Source organism: Copadichromis virginalis, linkage group LG5 (genome assembly GCF_057382275.1).
Source record: "Copadichromis virginalis isolate Kocher_CV1m ecotype Utaka linkage group LG5, C_Virginalis_male_GT1.1, whole genome shotgun sequence".
Taxonomy (NCBI): Eukaryota; Metazoa; Chordata; class Actinopteri; order Cichliformes; family Cichlidae; genus Copadichromis; species Copadichromis virginalis.
In genome coordinates this window covers 33,346,810-33,364,489 of record NC_140622.1, presented here as the reverse complement: position 1 = coordinate 33,364,489, position 17,680 = coordinate 33,346,810, and the positions used below count along the sequence as shown (strand labels likewise).

General features: G+C 38.7%; 2 protein-coding genes and 1 non-coding gene across 6 annotated transcripts; 1 reads left to right on the top strand and 2 right to left on the bottom strand.

Annotated features, from left to right (window-relative positions):
• Positions 1-44: 44 nt before the first annotated feature.
• On the top strand, positions 45-17,676 carry LOC146710145 (complement decay-accelerating factor). Of its 4 annotated transcripts, none has more exons than XM_085457438.1 (13): positions 45-105; positions 12,725-12,910; positions 13,001-13,100; positions 13,563-13,633; positions 13,864-14,043; positions 14,492-14,530; positions 14,660-14,791; positions 14,995-15,054; positions 15,525-15,563; positions 15,648-15,689; positions 15,783-15,834; positions 17,131-17,206; positions 17,405-17,676. In XM_085457438.1, the coding sequence occupies exons 2-12, from the start codon at positions 12,808-12,810 to the stop codon at positions 17,186-17,188; spliced, it is 876 nt and encodes a 291-aa protein (XP_085313564.1). In that variant the 5' UTR covers positions 45-105; positions 12,725-12,807; the 3' UTR covers positions 17,189-17,206; positions 17,405-17,676. The 4 variants fall into 4 exon arrangements, with proteins under 4 accessions (XP_085313564.1, XP_085313563.1, XP_085313561.1 ...); XM_085457435.1 differs by lacking the exon at positions 45-105 and adding an exon at positions 9,808-10,026; XM_085457437.1 differs by lacking the exons at positions 45-105; positions 14,995-15,054 and adding an exon at positions 9,807-10,026.
• On the bottom strand, positions 3,786-6,511 carry LOC146710147 (uncharacterized). The gene is made up of 2 exons (XM_085457982.1): positions 6,276-6,511; positions 3,786-6,026 (listed from the first exon to the last, which is right to left on the bottom strand). Exon 2 carries the CDS (start codon positions 5,781-5,783, stop codon positions 3,786-3,788), a length of 1,998 nt encoding a protein of 665 aa, XP_085314108.1. The 5' UTR covers positions 5,784-6,026; positions 6,276-6,511.
• Positions 7,425-7,558, bottom strand: LOC146710146 (U4 spliceosomal RNA). Its single transcript, XR_014920683.1, has one exon. It is a non-coding gene; the product is annotated as a U4 spliceosomal RNA (small nuclear RNA).
• Positions 17,677-17,680: the final 4 nt, after the last annotated feature.

The window sequence follows — 17,680 nt, the reverse complement described above, 5'->3', positions numbered from 1 at the left end:
ACGTTGAAGAAAACAACACGTTAAGAAGGCACCAAGGGTACGATCTCTGAGATAGGTCTGGTCAACACCTTTGTACCATCTGATTTAACTACCTTAATTTCCACGGTACGTATTTTACCATCTTTACTTGGGAACACCTTAGTTATGAGACCAAGAGGCCACTCATTTCTTGGCACTCGACTGTCTTTGAGTACCACAACACTTCCTAAGCTCACGTTAGGCTGGCTAGACTGCCATTTGCGGCGTGGCTGTAGGGTAGGGAGAAACTCTTTCCTCCATTTGTCCCAGAAGATGTTCGACAGGTGCTGAACCTGGCGCCACTGATGTTTGTCGAGGTCTGATGCTGTGAATTTTTCAGCTGGAGCCTGAAGGGGTGCTACCTTTTGAGTCAGGAGAACAGCTGGAGTCAAGATAAAGGGGTCACTTGGGTCTGATGAAACCGGGACGAGGGGTCTACAGTTTATGATAGCAGCCACCTCTGCCATGAAGGTGACGAGAACCTCATGAGTGAGTTTAGTGGTCTTAAGCTGAAAAAACATAGAGTCCAATATTCTCCGTGCTAAACCTATCATTCTCTCCCATGCTCCGCTGAAATGGGAGGCATGAGGTGGGTTAAAAGTCCATTTACATCCATGTTCTTTTAAGAAGGTGTGCACAGCTGTGTTGTCCAAGTTTGAAGGGATTTTCAGTTCTTTACATGCACTTACAAAATTGGTGCCTCGATCAGAGCGAACAGTTTTCACTGGTCCCCTCACGGCCAGAAATCGTCGGAATGCATTAATGAAGCTAGATGTATCAAGTGACTCTACCACTTCAATGTGAACTGCTCTAATACTCAAACAAGTGAATATGACAGCCCACCTTTTATTCTGGTTGACGCTTCCTCTTGTACGTCGTGAAGACACAAACCACGGACCAAACACATCTAAGCCCACATCCGTTGTGAGACGGTCTGGAGGGAGGTTTGACATTTTCTGTGTGCTCAAAGGGGCACGAAGTCTTTTGCAGGTAACACAATGATAGATGATTGTGCTCACTTTTCTTTTACCGCCCACTATCCACCATCCTGCGGAGCGAACGGCTCCTTCTGTGAAAAGGCGACCTTGATGCTGGGTCTGCTCGTGGTAGTGCTTTATGAGAAGCGCTGCAACATGGTGGTGGCCAGGAACTATGAGAGGGTTTTTCTCACCTTGGCTAATGTTTGAGTCTCTGATGCGACCACCTACTCTAAGGAGTCCTTCTTTGTCCAGATAGGGGTCTAAGGTTTTGAGATGACTGGTTTTGGGTAGTTTTCCATGTTTTTGCACACACTTGATTTCTTCAGCATACACGTCCTGCTGTACTGCTCGAATGACAAGGTTCTGAGCTTGCTTTAACTCATCCACAGTAAGTCCCGTTTCACAGTAATGCCAGCCATTACAGTGATTGGCTTTGCCTGGTGGTGATTTGAAGTTGTGGATGACATGTATTAGTCTAGAAAGAGCACGTGTGAGGGATTTCCAGGTAGAAAACTTGGTGAATCTGTCTGAGCCCAGTTCTTTAGTTGAGGCTGTTGTTTTGAGTGCGGTTACCTGAGGTCTTACATCTGCGTCCATGTTGGGTTCTACAAGGTCATAGGAGTCATTCGGAGAATTCTGAATCTGATGTAAAAGGTCAGGGCCGGTGAGCCAGTTACTAAGCGGCAGCTGGAATGCAGGAACAGAACGAGTGGCGTGATCTGCAGGGTTCTGACTGCTAGCTACATAGTGCCACTGGCATGGCTGAGAAGATCTGCGGATTCTAGTCACACGATTACTGACATAGACATAAAATCTTCTAGACTCGTTGTAGATGTAACCTAGGACTACTTTACTGTCTGTGTAGAAAGTAGTGTGATCTAGTTTACAGTCAAGTTCATCTGAGATAAGATCTGCGAGCTCAACCGCTAAAACGGCAGCACTAAGCTCTAATCTTGGAATAGTCTGATCTGGGCGTGGTGCTAGCTTAGCCTTACCCATTACAAAGCCTACTTGACTGTGTCCTTCTGCATCTGTCACTTTTAAATAGGCCACTGCAGCTATGGCTTTGGTAGATGCGTCTGAAAAAACACACAACTCTTTTTTCACGGCTGTTGAAGGGGAAATGTCTGTGTATGCTCTGGGAATGGTCATGTTAGGCAAGTCTTTGAGTGAGTCTTTCCACTGTGTCCAAGACTCTTCCATTTCGGGAGGGAGTGGAGCATCCCAGTCCCCATTTTCAGCTGTAAGTTCGCGTAGAATCGACTTCCCCTGTATGGTGACTGGTGCTACAAAACCCAGCGGATCATAGAGACTGTTTATTGTTGATAGAACACCTCGTCTGGTAAAGGGTTTTGACTCATCAGATACTTCAAAGGTGAAGCGGTCTTTACTTAGGTCCCAGAGGAGACCTAGGCTACGCTGCATGGGCACCGAATCACTTTCGAAGTCCAGGTTTTTTAGATTTTTGGCATGATCTTGAGTCGGGAATGCCTCTAGTACTTCCTTCCTGTTTGCTGCTATTTTATGCAGTCTTAAGTTTGAGTTTGCAAGTGCGTCTCGGGTTCTTTGGAGTAGAGATATGGCTTTTTCAACAGTAGGTAGAGATTTGAGTCCGTCATCAACGTAGAAGTCACGCATGACAAACTGCTTCACATCTGCATCGCAGTCCGGTTCGACGCGTTGGACAGACTGGTGCAGGCCATATATGGCTACTGCTGGCGATGGGCTGTTCCCAAAGACGTGGACCGTCATTCTGTACTCCACAACTTCTTTGGAAATGTCGTTGTCACGGAACCACAAGAAGCGTAAGTAGTTCCTGTCTTGCTCTCGCACGTTGAAACAGTAAAACATCTGTTCGATGTCTGCTGTGAAGGCAACGGCTTCTTTTCTGAAGCGTATTAGGACCCCAAGCAATGAGTTATTAAAATCTGGTCCTGTTAACAGAACGTCATTCAGGGATACGCCTTCATACTTGGCGCTGCTGTCGAAGACGACCCTGATCTGCGTGGGTTTACAGGGATGGTAGACACCGAATAATGGCAGATACCAACATTCCTCATCCTCTTTTAGTGTAGGGGCGATCTCTGCATGTTTGTTTTGGAATATTTTGTCCATGAAGGTGATGAAATGTTCCTTCATCTCTTTCTTCTTTTCAAAGGTGCGAAGAAGAGACATTAGGCGATTCAGGGCCTGTGGTCTGTTGTTAGGGAGCTTTCGGCGTGGATTTTTAAATGGTAAAGGAGCTGTCCAACTGTTATCTGTGTCTTTTGTTAGTCCTTCCTCCATTATTTTTAAGAAGGCATTGTCCTGGATGGAAGGTGAGATGTAGTTGTCATTTCTGGTTTGTTTGAACACATTACATCCTAAATGATCAGGTTCACAAGCACTGTCTGCCAGCTGGGAGCTGAAGTTGAGTGGAACTTGTATCCCACAATGTTTCTCTTTTATGTTGAAAACATTAGGACATGGCTCGAATGCTGTGGGACGTCCCCTTTCAGTTGCATTTGTGAACAGAGTCCTTACTGCAGGAGTTCTGTGGACGTCACCTAAACACACGTTTCCTACTATGACCCATCCTAGGTCCAATTTTTGAGCATAGGGTGCGTTGTTAGGGCCACTTATCTGTTTGCGGACTTTGTGAGCTCTAATGACATCCCGTCCAAGAAGCATTAGTATGGGGGCGTTAGAGTCCAAGGCAGGAATGAGGTGAGCCACTGACTTTAGATGGCTGTGGTGTCTAGCTGCACTGGGTGTGGGGATCTCGTCTCTGTCATTTGGGATATTTTTTCACTCAATTAGGCTAGGCAGTGAGATGTGGACTGAACCATCTAAAGCTGCCACTACATAACCTGTAGCTCTTCTACCCATTGTCTCTTTGGTACCTGCACATGTCTTAAGCGAGTAAGGGGAACTAGGGCCGCAGTCATTAAACAACTCGAAGAACTCCGGACGTACTAGTGATCTGTTACTTTGTTCATCATGGATGGCATAAAGCCTTACTGCTTGATGTGGGTGGCCTGCTGGGTAGACATTCACGAGACAGATTTTAGAACATGAAGTGCCTGCTTCATTCACACCACAAACCTGAGTGCATTTAGAAGTGATCTCCTCTGATTCAGTGGTGTCAGGCTCCCCGCCATGCTCTGCTGCTGGTTCGGTTTCTTTTAGCCAGGGAGCTGGTCCTGGGTGGAGAGCCGTGCAGTGCTTCTCATCGTTGCACTCGGAACACTGTACCTTGGCTTTACAGTTCTTTGCTATGTGTGAAGATGAAGCACAGCACCTGAAGCAAAAGTCATTTTCTTTTAAGAACATTTTCCTATCTAACAGTGTTTTCATGCGAAATGCTCTGCACACTGCGAGAGGATGGGCTTTCTTGTGAATTGGACAAATCTTTTCACCATGTACAGTTTTGTTTGGGAACCTCTGTGTGTCTGAACTAGTGCGAGAGATGACATCAGTTTTGTGCACAGAAATCTCTTTTTGTCTGTTTGCCCTCCAAGATAGTTTGTCTGGTCTGGGTGCATCAGGTGATGGTGTGAGGTTAAAGCTGGGGTCGTTTCTAGCATCAGCTTCTTGTGCAACAAAGTCTACTAGAACACTAAATGGTGGGAAGGAGACACATTTTGTGCGTTTGTAGTTGGCTCCTACCGTAATCCACCTTTCTTGCAGGTAGAAGGGAAGTTTTTGGATGATTGGATTTACTCCTCTTGCTGTATCTAGGAACGCGAGACCAGGGAGGTCTCCTTCAGCTTTAGCGCACTGCACTTCCATGAGCAGGTCACTAAATTTTCTCAGTTTTGCAAAGTCTTTGGATGAGATTTTTGGGAATGCATCAATTCTTTTAAACAGTGCATCCTCGATCACTTCAGCTGAGCCATAACATTGTTCAAGTCTGTCCCATATCATGTTGAGGCCATTGACTGGGTTGTTGATGTGTATGGCTCTGAGTTGTTCTGCATGTTCAGCCGATTCCTTGCCAAGCCATTTTAACATCAAGTCCATTTCTTCACTTGCCGTTAGATCTAACCCGCTTATAGCATTTTCAAATGAGCGTTTCCAAGCTCTGAAGTTTTGGGGCTTGTCATTAAACTGGAGCAGCCCTGTTGCCACTATTTCACGACGAGCAAAGTATCTGATGAAGTCACTCACATTTGATTCTCTAGGCTCTTTGTATAAAGGCCTAGCATTATGGAAGCTAGATGCTGACACCTGATTTGACCAATTGGTACTGTAATTTTTATTAGCATGGGGAGAAGGGGAAATGACTGGAGTTTTTTGGCAACAGTCAGGATCATCTGTTAGACCAATTGGAATTTTTTGTGGGTCATTTTCCTTTTTAGGGCTTGGTGGCTGATCACAGGTGAGCTCTGATTTACTTTGTGTTACATTTTCATTTTGTGATTGTTGAAGAGCAGCATCATTTTCTTTTCTCACAAATGTAGATTGGCCAATGACATACTGTTTAGTTCGTTCTGCTGTTACTGAGGGACAGATGTTGCTGCGCGTTTCTGTCTGTGTGGCAGCAGCTGCTTCTAATGACTCTGCTTCAGCAATGGCTGAAGCTACATCTTTTTCATGCTGTAAATATTCGATGGATGCCTCGACTTTAGCTTTTGCTACTTCTATTTGTGCTTTTTCTACCTTCAAATCCATTTCTTTAGCTGCGAAGCTGAGCCGTGCCTTGGCTGCCTCAGCTTTTGCTCTGGCTTTGGCTGCTGCAGAACCTGTAGAGGAGGCACACGAAGCTTCGGACCGGGTCTTGAGGGATGACGCCTTGCTGGACATGTTGGAGTTGATTAGACGACTGCTGGCTCACTGCTGTATGCCGTGTTGCTCCCAGGCGCAGTAGTGGTCAGCTTCACTCTAGTGTGCGATGACTGCGTTATCTTTGTTCGTGCGGATGTCGCCGTTTTACTGTGCCGTTACGGGTGCATGTCTGATGCAAGGGCGTGAACACCTTTCTCATATCACCACTCTGAAGACCGATGGGCGTTGTCAACAGGTTTACTGACATTCAAAAGGGTAAAACTAGAAACAAGACAAAAATACAGTCAAGACATACATAAGCGTAGCATAACATACATTTATACGCCGCAATACTAATACACAGCATACGTCTAATTATATAAACTTTTAAACAACTACTGAGGCTATCTCAGACGACCTCCGACATCGCGGATAGCTAGCTTAGCACCGAGATTAGCTTTACGGTCAAATACTGCGCTAGCGGCAACATAATGTACAAAAACAAGTTGTAATTTAACTTTAAGTACATACCGGCGATACAACCGTAAACCAAAGATGTAGACAGTAAATTTTCCGACAGGACACCATAAGCCGTGTGCCGATATGTCTCTCTTTCTTTCGCTCGCTTGCTTTCCTTGAGCTGACTTCCTGTTCAATAAAGTTGTTTCAAAACAAACCATTTCTACGGTGCATTACTTGAAACGACCACAGAGGGCGCTAAAACACATAATAACTAACAACGTACTGGGAATAATATTTTAGTGATACAGAACACTAAGAGTTTCCCCTCTGAGAACAGCTCAGCCATTGGAAGAGCAGCCTAAACAATGAGTGGATGACTTACAATTGACTTAATTGTTTTAAACGGCTGAAAATCATCATATCTTGTGTTCTACTTTTGGTACTGGGATGAAAGAATGTGTTGAAGACAGGGTGGAGCTAGACTTTCAGCATAGAAGCAGCAGAACATTCCCAAGGAACTCTTCTGATAAGATAATATTTAGAATCACAGTTATTTAGAAGAAAGTTATTAAGGAAAGGTACTAAAGCAGTGCACTCAAAAGGATTAAGTAAAAGTATGTTAGTATAATAAGGAAACCATACTTGATATAGAGCAGGAAATGGCCCTGATAAGTCCCATTATCATTCCTTTAATGGCCGCTTAACGTTGACTCAAAAAGTCGCTAGAATTTCCTGTTAAAAAAGACCAAATTCAGAGCAGAAAGAAGCCTCTTTAGAGCCTGTAAGAGTAGAAGTAGTGACCATAAACTCATTAGGTAATTTTGTTTACTGAGGTCTCAGATCAAGTGGAGTAAAGAGCAGTTTTCCCAGTGACCTCCATGCAGTAGGAGAGATTTTTGAAACCAGAAGTATCGTCCCCTGTTGCCCAATATAAAGAATAGTACTTTCAGGAATTAAGTATTGGTTTGACATCTTTGGAATCAGAAACTACACTCAGCGTTTATATAGGGTGTATAATCATACGATCATTTTAAAATCTGCAGACGTTTTAGTCTCTCTATGAAAGTCCAATATACAACCTCTCGTATTCCAGTATACATGAAGACACTCTTATAGGCACTTTTATAAAAGTAAGCCTCCATAGAGGATGTGAGGAGGTGTACGAAAACTACAAAGTCACTGACATCATCAAGCAATAAGGGGTGAAGTAACTACTGGTAATATATGTTATTACTTTCTTATCAGTATCAATATTATTATTTTCATTTTTATTTTTGGGTAAAGTTTTCAACGAGCAATAATCGCGCCTCGGATAAACCTCATAGGCTACGATACTGCCACTGCGCAAAGCTTTTATTTTTATTTTTATTGAAAAAAGTTGTTACAGTGATTCCAATATAGCATAACATAAATGTTACAGATACAAAATAGATGAAAAAAATCTAATAAAAGAAGTCTTTATTGTATTTTACTGCATGTTACAGCAACAACCTCCAAGTCCTATAATGGAAAAATAAACAGCACACACTTTATTTTGTCACTTAATAATTTAATTAGTTACTCTTAATAAAAGTGACATTAAGCTTGTTGAGACTATACATTTTGATGGATCACAGCGACCACATTTCTTAAATCGCAGTTTATCTTTTTAGCACTAGATGTCACTGAAGGACATTAGTTCCTTAAAACTTTTTTCCCGCCAGTCATCAGTTGTTGGGGTTTTTTCTGAATGAAGATTCATTATTTCTTGTCACCATTAATGACAGTAACAGAAAAATGGATGTTGTTTTAGCATGAATGAGATGAACATTTTAATCCTGTAGATTGATTAAAAAATTGTGATACTGAGGGGAAAGGCATTTCCAAATGAGAACCTTGCATGCACAGACCTGCCATGGCATAGATAAGACGATGCTTCAAAAGAAGGTGGAGTTAAACTGTATGATAATGCCACTGTTCACGTCACCTTATTGGTATGTCTCAACATTAGAAAGGCAGGTGAATTATTCAGCAGTGTGCTGTAAAATTGGCACCCTCTTCTCCACATTATCCGACTTGATGAGAAGCAGATGGGGGCTGCTGAGAAGGGAGGTGTCTTAATCAGTCACTTGAACATGGTGTTCTGAGAGATAAGAATAGCAAAAGAGACCTGAGCACAAGACGTTGCTTGTCTCACAAAAAGCAGTTACCCACTAATGCTACTTTTTGAATATTCCTTAAAAGGGAATAAGGTGCACCGCATACTTTTTATAGTTTACATTTGATTGATTTTACATCACTGCACTCACAAATGGGTTGGGGCTCTAATTTCTTTCATTAGTTTACTTTTTAGAGTGATGCAGGCTGCCTCACTAAAAAAGTGGATCCCATATGCTGGTGTTTTCGCACTTCTTAAAAACACCCCAGTCTTTTACTGTACAGATACGGGCCACTTGCGCTTTGTTGTCCTGTTTCTAAGTGATACTAGATGGTTTCTCCGGCAACTCTTGGGTGGAAAAAGAGGCAGCCCCTGTCAGCGGTTTTGCTGGTGAGCTTGGAATTTAGACAAGATTATGAGGCAATGAGGCGCAGTCCCCTTGTTGAACAAAGCCCGTATCCATGGTAAAAATCCAAAGCATTTAAAGGGACTCAGACTTTGACTGTATAAAGTGCTACGAAGGGAATCCCCGATTTCACAACTTCAGCCATGCCTTTCCTATTTTCACATTTTTGTTTAGTTAAAGTTCGCACCCAAAAGTGGATTTTTGTTATAGTAGATAATGTCTACCACGTATTCCGTTATATAGATTTATTAGAAATAACTGTTTTCACCTTTTGAGGACCCGTGAAACAAAAAAGAGGTTTTAAAGATACAGAGAGGGGGTGGCCGATTTCTTTTCCAAGACAGTTATGTTTCACCTTTTCCCCTCTTTGTACTGTTTGGAGATATCACCGCTCCTACTCTATTTGCAGGAACAGATTGGGCAGTTGACTAGGCAGTTCGGGTTGCTGCCAGTTGCAAAAAACCTCTCACATGTATATATAGCGTATAAATTTAGCAGAACTTCCTTTAATACTTCCAAAGCATTTCAAAATAAACGAAACAATTTTTACGTTATATTAAATCCATATTTCATACGCATATAATTATGTCTACATATACATACACACATACCCATACCCAATATATGCACATGCATGTATAAAAACATGTGTATGTCTTTGAAGGATTTAAACAATAAGACTGGACATAAAGATTGTACATTAGGCCTAAACGTGAGTTGTTTAAAGACTATGAAGTGTACAATCAGTTGTAATTATATGTGCATATCTAAACATTTAAACATGTAAAACTGAACAGTAAGAATTTGCACGTTACCTGAGTTGTTTACAGAGTGTGAAATGTGAAGTTGTATGCGCAGGTTTTCCTTCAGAAAGCTACAAATTCATACATCAATATTATATATTTTTTAAAAAAAAATCACAAACATGTACTTACCTTAAAAGGGCTAGTTTCCTAATTCAGTCGGCAGTTTTCTTCTGGAGAGGGTTATTCTTTCTTCTAGGCTTTTATTTTGGAGGAAATTACTTCACTTCCGGTTACACGTGCAATACAAACAGCATGACGCGTTCGCAGACAGCAGAGAGTAAAGAGTTGACAGTCTGAGGAAAGGTTCAGGTCTCTCTCTTGCCTCTCTGAACAAGTTGCGGTTAACGTAAGGATTTTCCAGAGTTGGACCAGGATCTTTTTTGTCCTTCTGCGACATGGAAACTCTATTGGACACACAGCGAAGACTCAAGTCCCTGCTATTAATGTACCTCTTGGTCGTAAACGCAGCAGGTCAGTAGTAACACCATTCTCGGGGGAGTCTGCTTAATGAGATAATAATTATCAACCAAGTCACAGGAGAACTCTAACTAAGAGAGCCATGCTACATTTTTTTACTGTCTGAGCAAGAGGAAAAGAAAAGTCGCCAACTTCTATGAATATCTCTGAAATGATCAGCAGCTGTTGAGATATTTACAGTTATACCGTTTTATACATTTCACATTGAATACCACTAGCTGACACGAATATTTGAAATAACTTGTCATGATGAGAAATACCTACTATTCTACCATACAGCGCACTCCTGCGATTATTTTGAAGTAAACAAATTTAGAAAGTGAGAAATAATATTTTGAGCGAAGATGTCAGTTAAGCTAAGACAACCAAAAAGTAGAAAGTTTTTCTTTTTCTTATATTTTTAGTAGTTGTTTGTTTAGTTCAGTTTACCAGGGTTTACTTATCCACAACTTTAGATTTAGATTTATTAATGACCTCTTAACATTTCCAGTGGGAAGACCTACTGAAATAAGAAATCCATGGTTACTTATTAACACTTACATTACCAAGAGGGACAGGTGAATGCCTGGTTCAGCATTATAATATGATAACATACTACCTAGTCTGTTGAGAGAGAGAAAAAATAGCCACAATTTGTTGTTCAAACAACATATTTGACGTCTTAATACCCTCAAAAGTAAGTTTAACGTTTATTTCACCTGCTAAATATCTGATTTACACTAAGTTGAAGCACATATAATTGAAATCAATCTTGGTATTTTTAATTAGTCACAAGTGGTTACTGGTTTTCTTATTTTGTAGAAAAAAACAACATCAGTAGCAACAGAGATCCCTGTGATCACGTGTTAAATAACCAGACATTCCCAAGTTAGATCTGGGAATGGAGTGTAGTTCCATGACCAGATACCAGTACAAAGCCATAGCCATAAATACTTACACATGTTGATACATATAAGCACGCACACACTGAGGCACCATACATTGAGCCATGTGTGGAGGTGGCTTTATTCCAATGAACTAATGACCTCTGCGAGCACACATACATTACAAACCTACATACAACCATCACAGCACAATGAACCTACAGTGAACCATTTTTTCTTGTCATTTTGGTTAAGTATTCCCTTTATAATATAACAGCAAGTATCCATTTACAAATGCCAAGATTAGTCAACATTTCTTCAAACAAAAAGGCCCCTGTGATATAAATTTCATTACTATGCACCAACCACATATGTTTAGGCTTTTTGAAGCCAGAAAAGAAAGTGACCCAAAATTCTAACTGTATACGTTAACACACTTATCAATATTACAGCTTTATCAGCTATATAGCTCCTGTATCAAGACACAGGAGAATCTCATGGATTATAATGAATTTTTGATTAACTTCATATTTAGAAGGAAGTTTTAGTTCTTGTTGTTTGTTACAGCCTCGTGAGAGAGGTAGTAAAGAATAAATCTAAAAGTAGAATTTCAATGTGGTTTAGTGTACATACAAATGTGATGTAATGTAGGTGGCCTTGTTTTCATATTTTTTACAAAACACACAAAATAAATTAGTCTTTTTTCCAGAGATAATCTGAGGATCTTCTCTGGAAAAGTCATGACTGATTAGTCAGTAGGCTCAGATTTCATATCTACTGATCGCTAATCTAACCCGCTCTGCGGTAGGTTAGGTTTGGAGGATAAGTTATATTGCGGTAAGATATACTTTAGTAAGAAGTAAACCGCCTTTGTAGTACAAAAACCCCAGGGTTAATTAGATTTGTTTTTAAAATCAGATTGTATCTATGTAGATATGTTGGTAGCAACTTTTCCTGTTTCTATGTTTATTTTTTGTTTGCCATTCAGACATTCCAAAATCAATCTCTACAATCTGTGCATGCCAAAAAAAACAAAGCAGGTTTTCACTGAATGAATGAATAAGGCTTTAGTTCTTGGCTGCATACTCTAACATCAATTTCATTTCCTCTTGGGGTTCTCTCAATTTAAAAAATAGACCCGCTCCAAAACCTTGTGAATGTAAGCTTACTTATATCAGTCTAACCTTTTGTCTGTTATAGATATAGAATGATCAAATACATTGTACACCTGCATTTGCATTTCAAAGACCAAAGACTTTTGTAAACAAGCACCTGGCTTTAGGCTTTACACTCTCCCCCTTTGTGTGTCTGTGTTGGGAAATATTAGGAAATATAGGGAATCTCTTCCTGTGTGTGCAAGAAAGAAAGCATGCAGGAAAACACATTTTTGTGGGGCAACATTATCTCTTTTTTTCTTAAATATTCATTGGAAAACTTAGTATTAAGAATTAAGTGCATCTCATCACTAAGGGTATAGATTTTTTCTGTATTATGATGATAGGAACCTATATTTTCAGTGTTTTTATACAAATAACAAAATGTGACTAACTGAAAATAAGGATGTTAACACAAACTTCACCGAAGGAAGTTATATTATCCCTCTCCATTAGGTTATTTATAAAAGTTGCCTTACTAAAAAAGCGATTTCTGATGAGGAATTAGGATCGGCAGATTATTTTCATTCATGTCTTCCACTAAAGCCTATAAGTTATGTATGATATTGGCTGAATTTGTATTTACATTTTTAATCATTTTAATCAAATTTTCATGTTTAGTGTTTAACTGTCATGACTACTGATTTTAAACCATTTTTTTTATTTTACTTCCAGGTGACTGTCCTAAACCTGAGGGAGGGAACAATACTGTCCTAACCAATGAATCACTTCTAAAGAATGTTTTCCCAGAGAATATCATGGTCACGTTAGAGTGTTCTAGTGGATATATTAAAGAAAGCGGCTCTGAATTTATAACTTGCATTAATGATCAATGGACTGAGTCAGAGCTCATCTGCAAGAGTAAGTCTTGTCTACTACTGTTATTTTGTGAGTTAATGTACAGCCTGAAACACCTGTAGTGATATCTGTTGTTTGTTTTTTATGCTACAGAGAAAGACTGTGGTCAACCTCCACTAAAGCCACATATGAAGTTTGATACAAGTGAGGGTACTCTGTTTGGTGCTCTAGTAAAAGTAACTTGTGAAAAAGGGCAAGTATAAACCTGTTTCACCTTCTCATACTTATCTGGTTGAGCATTGTGTTAAAATATAAGAAAATCCAAAAAGAAAAATGAAAATCATGAAGTAGTGACATACAAAAATAACTAAAATATTAATGTTCATTTCCAAACATTGCATTTCTTCATGCTGTAGTGCTAAACGTTGTCTGGCATAAAGTACTGATAAATGACTGATGTCTGTGCAATGGAATGCATTGGCTAATGGAAAATATTTCTAAAGAAAACAAAATACATATGAAAGACAAATAGATTGGTTGTCATAAGATGTTACTTTGTGGTTTCACTGGCTAGAAACTTGGCTCTCCTTCTAACAACGGTGATTGATTCAGTTGTAAAAATGTTTTTTCAGTGCATTGCAATTTTATTACTGTTAAGGATGAACATTTCCTTAAATTAACAAAGCAGCTTTGTTTTCACTCTGTCTTTTTACAGTTACCAGATTAGCGGGTCGAGCTACAAACAGTGCTATGATCAAGGGTGGAGTGGCAGAGCTTCTTGCGAAAGTAAATGTCTTCATTTGTTAGCTATCAGTCATAGAACTGGTCAAAACTCTTACTTAATGTTTCTAAGACAAGCATTTATTCAGAAACATTCCTCCAGTCTTCTGTTCTGTTACTTTTTTTCCTCAATGTCAGTTATTAATGCCACTATATATAAGGAGTAAAATGTGTTACTTTGTGATCATTTTGTGATTTTTTTTTTTTTGGAGTAAAGAGGTTTTTCTGTTTCTCAGTTGTAGCATGTGACAAACCTGCAATAGCCAATGGCAATACTTCATGGGATTCTGGAGATGACCCAGAATACAACAATACCATACGTTATACCTGTCATGAAGGATACACCCTCATAGGGAGTGATACTGTTGTATGCGATGAAACTGGTGAATACAGTCCTGATCAACCTGTATGCAATGGTAAGGCTGATGCATCAGTGTGTTTTACTTGTTACTTTTAATGTTATGATGCAAAGCAGGTCGAGGTGGTCATAATGTTTTGAGAATATTACATTATTTTAGGATCATACAGATGTTTTTGTATTCTTCAATGTCGTTTTTATGAATGTTCTTTATGCTGACCACTTCCAAACCATGCCATATTTAATGTATCGATTTGCCATTATCTTCAGCTTTTAATATTTACCTCTTATAAATGTTCTCCATCCATGTAGTTTACCTACTAACTGGCACGCTAATTCTAATAATAACCTAACATTGTATTAACTAAAGCGTAAATTTTCCCCACAAGAGTTGTTGGGGGCGGGGAAGCTATGTCAAGGAGCAACAGCTGCTGCTGCTGTGCTTTTTTTTTTCCTTTGACATGATATGAAGGAAAGTGTTTTCTGTTTTTATTCCTATTTGACAGAAGTGACAAGAGCGCCAGCTACTACTTCTCGATCACAAGGTATATAAAGAGAAATAATGGCTAACAGTGGTTTTACAGAATTATATATATTGAAATATAGAGAATAATTATGAATTATGTGGTTTTACCTCTTCCATTAAAAAGCAGTTTTTCTCTTCCTCATGCTAGTTGCCATAACGGATTTGACAACAACTGACGCAAAAGTATCCACGTTTTCAGATTCCTCTGCTGCACCCACAGTTCACAGAACTCAAACTGTCACAACCAGTTCAATACCAAATCTCTCAACTTTACCAAAAGGTACAGAAAAACTCTGAATTGATACTGTTTAATCACAGGAGCATGAATTTATTATATGCATGTTGCATGCATCTCAGAAACGACTTTTCATATAGACCTACTGTTATCCTGTTGATACTTAAAAATTTAAAGTGAAAACTTAAACATTTCTTGAAGCTTTGTTGAAACTTGGGGAGAATTATTCTATTTGTGCTATTCAAAAGTTTTCAGAGGAAAAGCTACTTCTGCCGGTATTCTGTCAACTACATCATCATCCTTTCAAGGTAGAGAGATGTCTTATAAAGCACTCAAGCATTTGAACCTTCTTTTTTAATATTTTGGCCTGTTTTTACGTTACATTGACTACCAAATTGCATATTGTACACCACTGAATGTCATTACTTTGTGGAAAGAATATAAAGGTTCTCGAAGACTTTGAACAACATCAATATTGATACTTTGTAACTGATTATGAGTTGACAGCTAATATAAAGCCATGAGATAGGTCGGTCATAGATTATTCATGTGTATATAACACATTAATTTTTTAATACTAAATTTACTTAGTTAGACTTTAACTTGCATAGTTTAACATTTTCGTGCTTGTGCTCTCTGCCTGAGAACACTAAATTATGAAATGTGAAAATTGTGAAATCTGTCTATCTGGCTACAGTATATGTATCCTTGTTGCCCTAACAGTTTAAACTGAATACTAAAACTGTGGTTGTTTGTTTTTTGTATATTTCTTTTGTAGGCATGCATGATGGGAATGTAAATACTGCCACGGATAGTGGTGAGTTTTTTAACCCCAGTTTTAATAAGAAACATTTATTGTATTTTTTTCCATGTGCGTTTAACCTTGCTTGTCTTTTTCCAGGAACAGTGGCTGCTGTCGTCATTGGTGCTGTGGTTTTGTTAGGTAATGTATATTGTTTCTTTTGGAATTTATATAGTGCATTTTGTTGTGGAAATGAGAACAAAAACAAAAAATTTCTTTAATTATTTTTTGCAGGTGCAATTATAGGTTTTTCCCTGTTGCACAAGTTTAACATGAGAAGAAAAGGGTAAGTTCAATTTTTTTTTACTCTTAACTTCATCATGCATGGCTTACATTTGATTTTACTCTATATGCCTCTGCTACTTCTCTTTGCGTGCTCTGCTCTTTTGACCTTTGAATATTTAGAGCTGTATTTTCAGAACCTATATGGACTTGTACAGTAATATATCGTCAATATGCTGCAGCAGTTTAAATCTATCCACTACATTTTAGTCTTTGAAATTCAGATGTGCGTGTGTGTGTGTTTCCGGACTGCTGAGGAATGAGGGAAGTCAGGAGGAAATCCTTTAACAAAAACAGCTGTGAACTACAAATCAGCAAAAAAACAATCTCTTTGTTTGTTTTTTTGCTGATTTGTATGTCACAGCCATAAGGAATCAGAACATTTGTTATAATAAATTTAGCAAATGGATGGATAGATATTTTGCTGCTTATGCCCACAGAATGCATATAAAAGATGGACCTAGCTGCCTTTAATCTCCATTAGTTTGTGAAGTACCACAACAACCTGAGCATTTTTACCTTCACCTGTCTTTTTTTGAAATCTGACATGATGAACATAGAGCAGATATAACTAATAAACTGATGACACAGCATATGATATGGCTCATATGGGTCATATGGCTCATTGTCAATCAAAATGTATCAAAATCACATCGCATTAACATAAAGCAATGTTATCTCCCCTGGCACAACTGGCCTATGACAGGAAAACAGATGAGATTGTTTTTACATAGAATACTTATATAGACATACAAAGCAATAAATATTGTTCACATTTTTTTGCAATAAAGAGGTTTGATTCATGTTTATTGTTTTGGGGAATTTGTTTGATTGACAACAACTGTGTTTACTGAATGGTTGTCCAAACCAAGACGACTAGGATCGCCTGTATAAATCTTACAGTCACCTCAAAGTGTTTTATATGGTAAGGTTACAAAAAACCTACCTGACAAACAAGTGATTAAGACCAAAAACTCATCAGGAAAGGGGTAGCTTTTCTATTTACAACTGAGTTTTCTTTTGTGGTGACAAGAGTCTTCCTCTACTAGCCATTAGAAAGAATCTAGGTTTAAAGTGCTCAGTCATTAAACTGTTCAGACATTGAGGCTACATTGATCTCATATATACATTCAATGACAGAGTCATTTTGTTAAGTAATTAATTTCTCAATGTTGAATTGACTAACACCTAACACTTTTTATTGCCAATTAAGAATGCAATAAAACTAATAAATTTTTTAACATAAAAGTAATATAACTCCATAATTCTGATGCAAATTCCTTATTTAATGGCACCATAGCTCATATGACACCAGAGAAGACCAGAAGCCGGGGTTATTACACTTCCAAAATCTTTAGATTGCCTGCCTCACCCAGGTATCTGTATAAAACCATCAAAATACACCAGACATATTTAACCATTTTTCTGTCTGTAAGTTTAGGTTGTTAATATTAGTATTGCTAGTGTTGTATTGAAGCCTAAAAAAGAATGATGCATCATTTCCCTTTTTTGCATTACTTTGTGAATGAAGGTCAACTTAATGTTTTGTTTTTTTGCTGTTTTTTTTACACTAGTTCACATGGAATTTCACCTTTATGAAAAGGCCCAAGGATGTACCATCAAACTGTGCCTCGCTGAGTTGACGGGGAAAGACAACTTACTTTCATTGTTGCCACAGTTCATTTGGCAGATAATCCACCCTGCTGAGCTTACATAGTTAAAGTATCAAACTTGGATTGCCTTTTGTAATATTATATTTGATTTTTGCATTATTTTAAACCTAATTTGTAAATATTTTATTGTACTTTATTATTGCTGCTTATATGCTATTTATGTTATAAAACAGAGTA